General features: G+C 45.8%; 1 protein-coding gene across 4 annotated transcripts in view; it reads left to right on the top strand.

Moving 5' to 3' along the window:
• Irag1 (inositol 1,4,5-triphosphate receptor associated 1) overlaps window positions 1–10178 on the top strand; it is a 115798-nt gene extending 105620 nt beyond the window's left edge. For 2 of the 4 annotated variants that reach the window (XM_021167038.3, XM_029479807.2), the window contains exons 19-21: window positions 571–690; window positions 1853–1990; window positions 6606–10177. In XM_021167038.3, the coding sequence (XP_021022697.1) occupies window positions 571–690; window positions 1853–1990; window positions 6606–6849 (502 nt within the window). In that variant the 3' untranslated portion in view covers window positions 6850–10177. Of the gene's footprint in view, window positions 1–570; window positions 691–1852; window positions 1991–6605 lie in introns of all 4 variants that reach the window. The other 2 variants (XM_021167036.3, XM_029479806.2) reach the window with 1 other exon arrangement.
• The last annotated feature ends 4524 nt before the right edge of the window (window positions 10179–14702 follow it).

A 14702-nucleotide genomic window follows, 5' to 3' on the forward strand; every position in this document is an offset into this window, starting at 1 on the left:
TTTTTGACCATCCACTCTTTGTGACCATCCTCTCCTTGTCATTTTCTGTCACTGAATAGTTTCTTTCATAAATATAATTCATAATTAGTATAATTACCTTTTCCTTTTGCAAAACTCTACATTAGAAAAAAGGAGGTTTCTCCCTTCCTTCTTACAATCTATATCACCTTGTACCTGTAACGTTCTCATACCCAATGCATAGTTGATAGAATAAGTGAAAGTCACCAGACACAGGACAGCCTGTGATGTCTCTGTCTGTATCCTGTGGCAGTGCTCTGCTGCCTGTGACACTTGCCTGTCACAGCACTTCCTCAAATAAGCAGAAAGTTGGATTTGGGGACATCAGGTTGAAGAAGCTAAGGTAGGGTCTGTCTCCTCAGTGGTCTGGAGAAGATTCATGGATGGTGTCTTTATGGAATCTCATCTCAAGATAGATGTTTTAAAACCCCAAAGCCAGTGAAAGAGCCCAAATTTCCTCTTTGAATCAGGAACCAGACCAAAGATATGGTTCTGTCTGCAGATGTGCAGTCTCTCCCTGCAATGACGCCCTGCACTTCCCTCCTCTCACAGTGGAAAGACAAATGCAGAGGCTAACTGCGAAGTGTGTGCCCCTGTGCCACTCCCAAGCTGTCTGGAGGAGACGAGCCAGGAGACCAAGGCCAGGGCAGAGGAAGAAGCCTACAGCAAAGGGTGAGTCAGTGAGTCAGACCTTGCCACCTGAGGGCACCTGGCACAGAGAGCTTCCCACACCCTGGCTTACTTCTGAGGAGCTTTCGGGAAGCAGTCAATGGGCCCAAAGCCTCTCCTTCAGTGAAGAGAGCCTACCCAGGGAGACAGGACATAGGATGTGCTTAGACAATGGCTAGACTTGACTAGACTCCTCTCTTTCAGGCCTGATGCTGCTGCCTAGGAATATCTAAACATCAAGGGCCTGGGCTAGGTTCTTGGTGCTGCCTGAGGCTTCCTGACACATGTGTAGATCTGTCATGTTATTGGCAACAGTGTCCAGGGGCACCTTCAACTGTGTTTCCTAGAATTGCCCTGGTCTTCTGTATAAATTGGTGGTCCCACTTCCTGTTCTTCTCCTACCACTTCCACCCTTGCCTATCTGTAAATGAGTTGCATTAGCAAGCATGCCCAGCTATCAGACACTGGGAGAGAGCACTGAGCAGGTCTAAGGCCCAGGACTCAAGATAGAAAACTCTTTTAACTTAGCATGGGCCTAGTACAGAGCCCCATTGTATCTGTGCGCAGTCACTCAGTTGTGGGTGGAATTGTTGCAATTCAACCAATGAAGTTAAACACCTGGCTGCCTGACAAGTAAGCAGATTGTATTCATGGACATATGTGATCCCAAGATCACTAGGAGCTTTTAAGGAAAGTTCTCCCCCAAAACAGGAGAGCAAAATCCCTTCATTGGTTCTGTCAATATTTTCAGGGTACCTCCCTATGTCAAGCCCTGGCATGTCTGAGAAATACCCAACCCAGTATCCTGAGATGAGGGGCCCCCTGAAGTTGAAGCTCCTAGGTTCCACAGGGGAAATGAAATCTTATCTCTGGGGAATGTTTTATAGGATAACAACCAGCAGTAGACCCTGTCCTACATTTTTCCCAGTCAGTTTGTCACACTGTCACATAAACAGGAAGGATGGCTGAGGAGTGAGGGGAAATGGCACTGACATGAGTCGTGTTGCGGTTCAGTGGTGCTTCCCAGCTTTTTCCTGTTGTATGGAGCCACAGGAAGTGCGCAGTGACTGGGGGTTCTTGAGTCCCCTCCCCTAGGGCCTCAGGCAAGAATGTCCTGTGTCTGACCCTTCCCTCCAGACTCAATTATTCTTCTTTTGCCCTCTAGATATCAGGAAGGGGTAAAGAAGACTGAAGAACTTCAAGACCTGAAGGAGGAAGAGGAAGAAGAACAGAAGACAGAGAGTCCTGAGGAACCAGAAGAGGTAGAAGAAACCCAGGAGGATGAGAAGGACCAGGGAAGCAGGTTGGAAACCTACGCTTGGATCCCAAATGGGTTGCAAGTCATTTAACTGCACAAAATGGACGGAAACTCCAGTCCTCAATGGCAGTAGGCCTGGGGCCCAAATTCTTGGCCAACAGAACTCAAATTCTTGGCTAGCAGAACTCAAGAAGGCAATAACTACAGAAAATAGAGGAAAATCAAGTTACTAGTGGCAGAGCTGAGGGGTCAGAGGAAGTCATGGACAAGGCAGGGAGCCATCTATATTCTCTAGGAACTTAGAAAGGGAGAGGGACTCTTGATGGACTCCCAGCCAAGCTCTGGGTCAGCCCATTCCACAGCCTGCACCATGTAAGAGTCTAGATCAAAGGAGCTGGCCTGAATTCCTAGAGAAGGGTTTAGACAAAAACAAGAACAGTGGAGGGAAGCAGAGGGAACAGCAAAGCAGGGAACAAATTTAGGTCAACGGCAAAGTTCAGTCTCTACCAGGACCCTGCTATGTTGACACGGTCATTTGCATGATGTCTTCAATTTAGGTTGGGGATGAAATATTTTCTGTTTCAAGGTATCTCCTTTTAACCAGTGGAAGTGGAGATGGAGCATACAGAGAGAAGGTCTGTGTTCTTGCTCCTCTCTAGGTGAAGGTCTTACTGTACCATACAGAACAGTATATTAAAAACAAAACAAGACAAAACTGCCATCAGTGGTTGAACCCGGGACCTCACACACAGTAGGCAAGTGCTCTCCCATTGAGGTACATCCCCAGACCAAGAACAATAGAAATAGCCTTGTCTAGTTGCAGAGCATTCCATGAAATGAAGTCATAACCCTACCAGACCAGGACTATCCCATGCAGGAATGTGTTTAAGGACAGAAGAAACTGTCCCCAAGAAGAGGCATACACTGCTCTAAGGATACTATCAACACCCTAGATTTCTAGAAAAGCCCTAATTTCATATATTCTGCCCAACTGTCTCTGTTAGTACATGAAGACCTTGGTTTTGCTTTGCTTTGTTTTTCTCAAATACAGTTGTAGTAATCTTGGAACACTTCACTGAAATCTTCTTTTAGATGCCCTTGGCTTGGTCCAGAACTTGTGCAGACAAAACCATTAACTGTATGATCATCTGCCACTGACCCCAGACACAGTGTCTGTGATCTGAACCTCCTGCTGGCAAGCCCCAGAACCTACTTACATGTAACGAATAAGGTAGTAAGTAAAGGCTGGAAAGACCATAACTGTATTTCAAAACCTGTAGATGCCATCAACGGAGCCCAGTGGTGGAAGATGCAACCAGCCGGAGGGGGCTCAGCCTGCCTGGGTCAGCCTCATTGCCAAGGAAAGAGCTTTTTCAGAGTGCCAGGGAAAATGCTTCTTCATGGTGAACATGCCTGTGCCAGTTACACCACCTTCTCTGGTGGAAGAGCCTCAAGTTGCACTGTGGAAGCACAGCCCTGACTCCACACAACTGCTTCCGGCTCCTCCTCCCTCTTGGGGGTCATCTGCATTTATTTTGCAGACTACCAGGCTGCCTTTGTCAAGCCCAAGCCTGGACACAGCCCTTCTGTTGGCACCTTGAATTCATCTAAGACAGGCTAGAATTTCCAGCAGGTCCACACACAGGACAAAAGAGAACTAAGCAGAGCAGGCACATGACTATAAACAGTCTGGCTTACAGAGCACAGGCCCAATCTAGCTAACTCAATCGCAGGCATACAGCAGCAGCCTCCTCCTGTCTCTCAAAAAAGCCCAGGGAAGCAAGGCTTTGCCTGGGTCCCTTTCTGCCTAGCTTGTGAGCAACACTGGATAATGGCCATTTGTAGCACCTGGACCTCATTCAGACTCCCATCCTTCATGCCTGATTAGAGTTTTTTAGCTTTGGAGGAGACGACTGATACAAGGCCAGAGCAAGGCCTCCCAGCAGGTCTTAGCCTTCAGCACAAGAACAGCTTCACTTTTTCAGACTCAGCCCAGCTTCACGTTTATCATATAAACTGCACACCCACTGTCATAAAGCCCCTCTCTCACCCATAACCCAAGCAGACTGGTCCCAAGAGCTGCCATGCTTAATGCTAGACGATGCTCAGTCCATTGTGGAACCCCTTTGCACCAGAGTTGCCTGCAGAAGCCTTCACTTGAGCGTGAGACCTCTGTGAGATGTTGATCCATCACTAGCAAACAGAAGCTACCGAAAGTTCCATGCGGGCGGGAGAATGATTTAGTTATTAAGAACACTTGTTACACAATCATGAGGACTGGAGCCTGGGCCCCAGCACTCACATAGCAAGCCAGGCATCCTGTGCACGCCTTGTAACTCCAACTCCAACAGTGGCAGAGACAAGAGGATCACTGCAGCTTGCTGAGTTCTAGCCTATCTAAGCAAACAGGAACTCCAGGTTCAAGCAGAGGCCCTTCCTCAAAGGGATAGGGGAGGATAGAGGGAAACATCCCATGCCCTCTTCTGACCTTCATGTGTATCGAAAGGTGTATGTGCTCTCTCTCTCTCTCTCTCTCTCTCTCTCTCTCTCTTGCACACACACACACACACACACACACACACACACACATACACAGGGGTTTTTATGTTCTATTTTATACATTTTAAGAAACATCGAGGCTGGAGAGATGGCCTAGTGGTTTAGAGTACTTGTTGCTCTTGCAGAGAACCCAAAGTTAGTTCCCAGCATACACATCATGGCTCATGACTGTCTTAACTCCATCAGATATCTGATGCCTTCTTCTGACTCTCATGGGAACCAGGTATGCATATAGTGCACATACATATGTGCAGGCAAAGCATTCATACATACCAATATACACATTTGTATGTAATTCATACAAATTAAATAAATTTTAAAAATATAGAAACATATAAAGACCACTGACCTAAGTAAGCCTAGCAACTAGACCCTTATTTAAAGGCTTCAACACTAACCTATATGTCTCTGTGTTTAAGTGTCTTCTCCCTTATATGTAACACAGTAATCTGTTATAAATGTTGACCACTGGAGGAACTTTGGGTGAAGTTACCCAACATCTTCTAAATTCAGTTTGTGGCATTATTATGTAATACAAATGAGATTCACAATATGTAACATAAAACTGGTTTGTTTGTTTGTTTGTTTGTTTCTCGCCACTGACTCAGGCTTGTTCTATGGAGTTGAGATGGATGTTAAGCCAGTGCCTTTACTTTTCCAATCCTGCCCAGCAAACAGAAGCTTTAGACATCAAAAACTGACCCAGAGGATTTCTATTTCTGGCCTAATTTTATTTCCAGTTTCTCTTACGGGCTAAAATCTGGGTGACCAGTTAAGGATCACACACCCAGATCTTGACCTGCTCTTTTGCAGACTGAGGATGAGTTTGGGGTCTGGAAAGACTTAGGGGCTTGACAGTTAAGAGAACATGCTGCTCTCGTAGAGGATCTGAATTTACAACCTCCTGTAAAGCCAGTTCCAGGGGATCTGATGCCTCTGGCGCCACAGGCACCTGCACCCCAGTGTGCATATTCCCTCTCCCGATACATAATTTAAAAAAATAAATCTTTAAACATGGATTTAGAGTGGGCTTCTCCCCACACCAGCAGCCTGTTATGGACCACAAAATTAGAGCTTGAAAAATGGCTCCATTTTGGATTCCAGCTGTATCCCACTAGGATCCAAAGATAAATAGGGCTGGAAGGAGGGAAGCTTGTAATTCCAGCTTCTCCCTTTCCAATCGTTGCATAAGTAGCCGATGATTTTTCTCGGAAGCAGTTATACTAAGCTGTCATGTAACGGCTTGTACAGCTGAGATTGGTCCACATCCAGTTCATGTCATGACTTTTATAGCTAGAATGGCTTGATGGGGGTCCCTACGTCGACAAGGGACCAACTGCTGTCCTTTGTGGCTCTGGCACCTAAGATAAGCATTCCAAAGACCTGGCCCCTTTCTTGGGAGAGCATTTGCTGAATATTTTGACTCATAGCAAGCCTTCTACTTTCTACCTGCTCTCAGTTCAAGCTGCAAGCTTGCCAGGCAGCTGGCCTGAGCACTTCAGTGTCCGTGTTGTGACTCGGAGTCCACAGGAAGCCCTCAGTCACTCTCCTCACCTCTTTGGTTTGGTAACCCTCAATAATCTTGCTTTGCAAATCATAGGATTGGACTTAGACATAGGAGAAAAATACAGCTTGCTTAAAGTGCTTTTCTCTGGAAAGCTCTAGGATGGGACTCTGATCCATGTCTTTTTACTTAGCTGAAAAGAGAGAGGGTGGGCTGGGAGAAAGTTGGAAAATAAGCAAGGGGAATGTGGTAATTGAGGAGAGAGATGCAAGGGAGAGACAGCCAAATGGAGAGAACAGGGTTTGGAGAGTAGGAAAAGAAAAGGATGGAGATAAAGAGATTGACAAACATCTGCACGGGCCTCCCACAGTATGGACCAGTGGCACCAAAATCACCCAGGGATCCTTAGATGTTAACTGTGGAATTTTCATTTAAAAGGTATTTTGAATAATATCTGCCATGTGTTGCTCTGTATCATTGAATTTCAGAACCATTGCTTTAGACAGCATAGAAGGTATCCCCAGGCAGGGAACTATGGGTCTGGGCATTAGATCTGTGCCCAGTATACTAAACTCTCTATCTATATTTTATTGACAGCAAACTTGAAGAACTGGTCCACTTCCTACAAGTCATGTATCCTAAATTGTGTCAACACTGGCAAGTGATCTGGATGATGGCCGCAGTGATGCTGGTCTTGAGTGTTGTTCTCGGGCTCTACAGTTCCTATAACTCCTGCACAGAGGAGGCCGATGGGCCCCCTGGGAGATCCACCTGCTCTGCAGCCCAGCGGGACTCCTGGTGGAGCTCCGGACTCCAGCAAGAGCTGCCAGCAGAGCAGTAGGGCATTGGACTCCTTAGTCATGCCTGCTCTAGTGCATTCATCCCAACACCCTGCCCCTAAGCACATGTGTCAGACCCAAACCGGGCACATGTGGCCACCCATCCCATTGGGGAACAAGGAGGTTTTCTCCTGTCACTCATGGAAACTACTCACGACAACCTGATGCTTTGAAGGGATCAACAAAAGATCCAATCATGCTCTGGGAAAGTGTCTGGTTGACAAAGAATCAACCTTCATTAAGGACTCTAGCACAAGGGAAGAGTCCTGCCCCTGGCTCAGATCGATTAGAACTGAAACCCCTTCATTCAGGGGAAAATGAGAAACCTACTTTCCCTTTTTCCTCTCTGTGTTTCATGGTCAGTAAGAATTATACTTAGGCGGCCAGCACTGACCATAAGGCTCAGTCTTATGGTCACAACATATTGTCCCACTTCCCACTTCATGTATCACAACTATTCTTTCGCCTCCCCTCTCCCTTTCAGAATTACCATTTCTTTTCAGAGAGTGGGAAAGCTTTCTCATAAAAATACACAGGCTAAAAGTAGCCCCATGCTAGAAAGGAAACAGGAAGATGTGATTTAATATATAATGAATCTGTATACATATAGACTATACATACATTTGTGCACAAAGACACCCACTCTGGAAGTGTGCTCTGCTCAGTGGCACCCATGTCATGCCAACCAGTTGGTTTTCACTAGGTATGGAGCAGTATTCACCAGGTACCGACACAGGGAGCCCTCCACACACTCTGAAGATGTTTGAACCTCTGAGAAATCATGTCTTTGTTCCACTTCATATGCCAGGTTGGAGCTGCTGTTTGGCACAGTCTGTTCCCTGGTTGCTTGCTCCGTTTGAAAGTGATCCTACACAGTTAACCCACCTCTTGGGTAAGAAAAGGTGTGCCTTCCACTTCTGACTCTCACTCTGCCATGCACCTCGGGACTACAGCATTCATGATATTTCCAACTTCCACAGACCTGTTCAGCATTAACCTGAAGGCAGTGCGTTCTCCTCCAGCATGGCGGCTCTCCATGCTGCTGACAGTTTCCTTCATTCAGCTCTCTTCAGTCAGAGATGGGGCTTCTCTTGTGGTTGCTTTTCTGGTTCGTTGTTCTTGTTGCTATCACTTATGTAGTATGTATTGTGAGCCAAAAATCATGTGCTATATAGGCAGTAATTCATTAGTCCTCAAGAAAAGAAAAATCTGAAATAGATATCACTCACTCCATGTTCAAATAAGGAAATAGAAGCATAAATGATACAAGAGTGCACACACACACACACACACACACACACGAATGCACAGAGTGCATATGCACACATACACACATACAATGATTCAATTTGTCAAGCATATATAGTTAGTAAGTCATTCACACTATAGTGGTCTGGCTCCAGGGACTGCACTCCTACCCCGTCACCTGTGGGTGCCTTCTCCAGCTGGGTGCCTTTCCGTCTGATTCCACCCCACTCCCCAGCTGACCCTTCAGCTGCTCATGGTTCTCAGATGGCACTGCGTCTCTCCCTGTCCTTTAACTCAGAAGCATCTTTGCTGCCTTAGTCCTCTTTCTTGCCGCTCTTGAGGACCAACCGTAAGCACTTCCCCTTGGTACATGCCTCTGTGACCTCCTTCCACACTCTTGCATACCCAGCCTAGTGGGGAGCACCCCTCTTAGTGCTTCTGGCACTTGTTAAATTTTAGTCATTGAGCTGTATCTACTGTCTAACTTATTTATATATCTGTCTCCCTGGATGTTTTCCCTCAAGAACTCTGTCTTACCATTTCTTGTCTAGGTACCTAGCATGGCAAACCTGTGGGAGAGAGTCATTTGATGTTGGTTAGAAGAACAAGTAAACATTCAAGGTGGAGAGCAGCCCAGAACATGTGACATTTTGAGGTGGCCCAGTACTGTCACCTTCATGACAATTTCTATTCCCATGAGAAAGCTGTGACTTTCTGACTGATTCATGGTCTCATCTTATTTTTATCTTTCTCGAAGAGAGCAAGAATGAAATAAGACTACAGCAACACCATTTTCAAGTCCAAGAACCTGACTCCATGCAATCAGTCCCTTCAGAGAGACATGCACCACCCCCACCCCCCAACTAGGCCTCACTTTAAAATACTGTTTTTGAAGAAACGTCTTTACAGTGGCTAGAAAGAGAAAGAGAAGCCCAAGGATGTGCCATTAGAGGTAATGAGGTTCAGAGTCAGGCAGAGGGATTTCAGAGACAGGGGGCAGGGGTAGGGCTTACCTGGAGGCTTCCAGGGCCTTAGATACAGCTCAAGGAGATTTAACTACATAAGCACGTCCGAGACAAAGCCAGGGTTTACAGGGAATGAAGAGAGAGCAGCTGTTGGGCAGGACTTTGCAGGGGAAGTGTCCAGTCTCAGCCCACCCCCACAGCAAAAGAAGATCCAGCCTGAGTTAAGCCCATTGTCCACTTGGCCGAAAATTTCCCACCCTTTTTCTGGGTGAGAGAGTTGAGGAGAACATGAGTGAACTGTTTCAGCATCACCACTGGCCTCCAAAGCCTGCAGGCGTCCTCAGGTACAGACCAGCAACCACGCTGCTCCAGCTGTAAAGACAGTTGAGGAAAAGGACCTCTCCAGAGAGCATAGCCATATTTGGGATGGCATGGCTGAAAGCACACTGTTGGTCTGCCCATTCAGGAAAGCGAGGGACAACTTGGAGCAGTCACAGCTGCTCCCACACATGGCCAGTGACATGGAAGCCAGCCTTGCGTTTCCAGACATAACTGTGAAATGGAATAAAAGTTTCCACTCAAGATGCTCCTGAAATCTGGCATTTCTGCTTGAGCCTGAGGGACTGGTTGCCAAGGATGTGTTTGCATCACCAGTGATGTCACTTCCTAAAAGGACCTTCACGTTCTAGCCGTGAAGTTATGTGGGCTGTTTCTTTGTGCAGCCTGGAAGAGGGTATGGCAAGGGAGACACTGGACGTACATGTCACCGACTGTCAGTCCCTAACGCTGTTAAACCTCACACAGGTAGGTGTGGCAGTGTTGAACTTTAGAGTGTCACATAGCTGAGTTTGAAAATAAATGCACATTTCCAAACCATTGGCAGAAGTCAAAAGCCTCTTTGTTATGTGGAGCCGAACCCTAACCTTTCTCCAATGCTGAATTAGATCCACAAAGAACTATAGACTTGAATTTCTCCCAGAAAACACAATCAGGATCGAATCTAGAATATGTAGCATTTCTAAAATGTGTCTCCAGAGATGTCTGTTACTTTTCCTGTTGCTAAAATAGGGACAGCCGACCTGGTAAATAGGACAACCCTGGCAAAGCCGACCTGATGGGGAGCGTTTATTTTGACTCACGGTTCAATGGTTTAGCTTGCGGTGGGGAATCCTGGCAGCAGGAGCTGGAGGCAGCTGGTCACACTGCAGCTGTAGTCAGGAAGCCGAGGGATGAACGTCCTAGCCCACTTTCTGCTTTTCCTACAGTCCAGAATCCCATCCCACAATGGCACAATCCACAGTGGGCAGGTCTTCTCACTTCAATGAACCTAATCTAGATAATCCACTGAAGGCATGCCAGAGGCTCATCTCTTAGAGTCCAGGGCCTAGGTGATGCTAGATTGGATCCATTTGACAATGGCCATTCTCCAGCTCCTAGAGCTTCTGGCTGTGAGATACAACTCTTGCTAGTGTGTTACATTTTATGGGACTGTTAGCCCTAAGAGAGCATCCAGTTCTTTTCTTGTGAGAGCCAGTTCTTTCCTTATGCCCTCTAGGCCCTGGGAACTGAACTCAGTTTTAAGACTCAGTAAGAGGCACTTTTACCTACTGAATCACCTCAACAGTCCCCCAGAGCTTGTTTATTTGTTTATTTGTTTTATTTGGAGATACGTTGTTCTCACTTTGTAGTCCAGACTGACCCTGAACTCATGCTCCTCCTGCCTCTCCTCTGTGAGTGATGGGATTACAGGCGTGCATGACCACATCCAGTTTAAGAAGAGATTCATTTGGTTCACAGTGCTGAAGATTCAAGGTCATGGTACCTTTGTCAGTTTAGTTCTGACAAGGAATTCCTGGTGAAGGGCAAATGGTAGTGGCAGGAGTGGGTATTGGAGCTGGCAGTCACGTGTCTGCTAAAAGCAGAGAGGAAGGGGTTGACCAGGTTAGGCTTGCTCCGTATATAACAACCCTTTCACAAGAACTCCCAAAAGAACTGCACAAGAAAAACTCCCCACTTAGACCTCTCTTCCTAACATGATACCGCCCTAGAGACCCAGCATTTAACCATATTGGACCCTTGAATAACATGCAAACTGCATCCCATCCACAGCAATGATCTTCATTATGCCATTTCTTTGTCATTACTGAACCACTTAAGCCTGAAGATTGCTGTGACTTCCATCCTTCCCCTTGATGAGTGGGAACTTTCATTGAGACCATCCAGATCCTGCCTCACCAGTACCTATGGGGAGTGGTATACAACCTCTTAAATCCATAGGTCACCAAACTACAAATTGCCACAGCTATACTTAGTGGTCTGAATGAAAATGGCCTCCATAGGCTTATCTGTTTGAATACTTGGTCACCAGTTGGGTGGAACTGTTTGGGAAGGATTAGAAGGTATGGTCTCATTGAAGAAGGTATATCAATAGGGGCAAGCTTTGAGGTTTCAAAAGGCCCATGGCATTCCAGTTAGCTGTCTCTGCCTCATGCCTATGGATCAGGATGCAGACTCTCAGCTATGACTCCAGTACCATGCTCCCTGCCACAATGGTCATGGACTCACCATCTGAAACTGTAAGCTCCCATTAGATGTTTTCTTTTCTAAGTTGCCTTGATCGTGGCTTATCATAGAAATTGAAAAATCAAATAGAGGATAACTCAGAGATCATGGACTCTGTGCAGCCTAGGACCTTGAGTGGCCTTCCTTGAGAAATGTATTGTGTTCTGCAAGAGGGAGAAATAGTGAGCTGAATATTGGCTGACTAAGTAGGGACACCCAAGCACAGACCATCCTATGTTCATCAACTCATTTTCCTTTTTTCCTCTCGGAGTACATATCTGGATTAAAACTCCTTGATCAGGTTAGATGGGAACATGTGACTAAGTTCTGATTGCTCAACTATAAACAGGAGTGACACACCCCAGGCTTGACCTTGAAAGCGTTCTTCAGCACCATTGTCGGCATTCTGGTTGCTGGTCCAGGAAGAGAGCTCTAGAGATACTAGAAGATAGGCAGAAGCAGTCTCTCTCTCTCTGAGCAAATGGTGCTGTGGAGTCCTCAGTATTCCCACCCACTATTCCCACCATCACCTCCTGTCAGCCATCGGAACACCTCATAGACTTTTCAAGCAAGCCATTGAGCTGTGTTAGTTACAGCGGTCAGACCACAGTGAGTAATACATTTGTCCACCTGTGTATTTCTTAGAAATAAGCCTTATCCAGGTCCATAGAGCTACTGTTATTTTTAAGTTCCTGTAACTCCATTGTTTGCCAGGCAATGAAAATTGAGGCCCGGAGAATTTAAGTGCTCTTAAAATACGCTCCAGGACACGTGGATTATTAGTGTTAGAATTTGAACTCAAATATGGGCATCATCCTCCGCCCAGTTTATGGCCTCTGCTTCAGGCCCTCCCTTGAGTTCCTGCCCTGATTTCCCTCAGTGATGGATTAAGACCTGAAAATGTAAGATGAAGTAAACCCGTTCCTCACCAAGTTGCTTTTTTTCAGAGTCTTATCACAGAAACAGAAAAGGAAACTAGAACGGATCTTTGTAGCAATGCTTACCACACAGAGAGGCACAGAAGCTGATGTGGGATATATTCATATATTATTCATATATTCATATAGTATTTATATAGATGTGTGTAAAATAGTGATGCATAATGTATATGTAATATTTGGAGAGGCAGTGAAGTCCAGTCACCTGCCTTGAACAGAGAAGCTCCTTTTAGAGACTCTTCACTGCTCAGAATGCTGAGAGGAGGCTGCTGCTGCTGCATGCTTAGCCCTAATCAGAGTTTATACAACTCCTCACCCATCCCCCCCGCCCCCGCCCCCGAGACTCAAGGAGTACAGGCAGGAGAGGAGGCAGAAAGGACATAAGAACCCTAGTTAGAAAGAGAGCTGTGAGACCCTGTCCTTTGTGCATGATGAAGCTCGGCAGCTGTGGTCATGTGGGCCAGGATTCCGCGCGTTCCATCCCAGCCAGGGAAGGCTGCTCCGGAGCAGCTATTGGCAGTTAATGGCTGCCAGAGGAGAAGTCGTCATTTTCCTTCAGAAGTTAGCCACTACCAAGTTGTCCACGGTACAGCAACCAGCTCCCTTCCATGCACATGTGAACAACCTTAATTAAACTCAGTGGGCTATAGGAAAAGACGTGAGCAGAGCGAGGAGACGTGCTGTGAAGGAGTTGAGGAGCAGGAAGGAGCTAAGAAGAGAAGGAAATGGGGTGAATATTATCAAACATATTATCTACATGTATAAAATTCTTATTTTTTAGTAAAAAGGTCTAGGCCAGCCTTGATTACATCATAAGAGCCTATCTTGACAGCAATATTTATTCCCAGTCATATTCTAACAGTGGCTAAACTCTTCTCTCACACAGTCATGAACAACTTGTGTTTCTTTACTTTGGAAACTCACCGCTTAGCCCTGGTACAATCATTCAGACCTCTTTTATCTAAGAAGCCCATCTGTCCTTTTGTTTATAAAAGCTAATGAGGTCTCATTTCTCCTAAGTTATTTCTCACACGCTTTGCCTTCTACAGCTCATTCTCCCCTTTCTGCCATCTTCTCTCCCTCCTTGGGATGATTTATTCTTTCTGTCATGATGCTAAGCATCAAGGATGATTTTTAAAGAACATGATTCTTACCTCTTTTTCTGGAACTACAGTGCTAGAGTCACATGTTCTTATGCAGTCCCCAGGGCTTGTGTGCAAACACGTTTACATCAGAGATATTCAGGGGCAGTTTCCTTGTTTGCCTAGAAACTCTCAGTGTTTGTGAAGAATAGAGTCTCGTTCTTGGCATTTTCTGCACATATAGCTACATCTGTACCAGTACAATTAAGTAGCTATCCATGTGATTCAAGTGTTGAATTAAATAGGCAACACTGGGCAGATGGCTCAATATTTAAAACTAAGTTCTGTTCTTGCAGAGGACCTGAGTTCAGTTCCCAGCACCCATGCTGGGCGGCTCATAACTATGTGTAACCCCAGCTCTTTAGGGTCTGATACCCTCTTTTGGCCTCTTGGGTATTTGCACTCATGTACACATAGCCACATATGGACACACACACACACACACACACACACACACACACACACTACCACTCCCATAAAGGACACTTACTTTTGAAGAAAACTCACAACCCTTTGCTCCAGGCATTACTCCAGAGCTCCAACTGTAATTATTGAAGAAGAACCACTGAAAACTCCGCTTGGAGATACAGAGTGCATTCTGATTTAATGCAGTGTGGCTGTCTGTCATATGTGTCAGATGAAGACCTTGGAGTCTAAGATGAATTCCACCAGCATCCAGCGAAAAGTAACTGTGGGAACTGTGACACAATAATCCCTGTGGTGATCACTGTTACACAAATCAAAACTCCTTTTGTAAGGTGCAAAGTGTCTAATTTTTTTAAAAAAATAAATGGTTTGTTACTTATGTTTTATAACTGTGAATTTTAAAAATGATTTATTAATATGTATGCATACTTGTGAGTGGGTATGTGCAATGAGCGTGGGTGTCTGCAGAAATTAGAAGATGGTATAAATCCCCTGGGGTTGGAATTCCAGGTGGTTATGAGTTGCGCAGTGTGGGTTCTGGGATCCAAACTCAGGCCCTCTGGAAGGGCAGTCC

This window comes from Mus caroli, unplaced genomic scaffold (genome assembly GCF_978045245.1).
Source record: "Mus caroli unplaced genomic scaffold, Mus_caroli_1 scaffold_8, whole genome shotgun sequence".
NCBI classification, from domain to species: domain Eukaryota; kingdom Metazoa; phylum Chordata; class Mammalia; order Rodentia; family Muridae; genus Mus; species Mus caroli.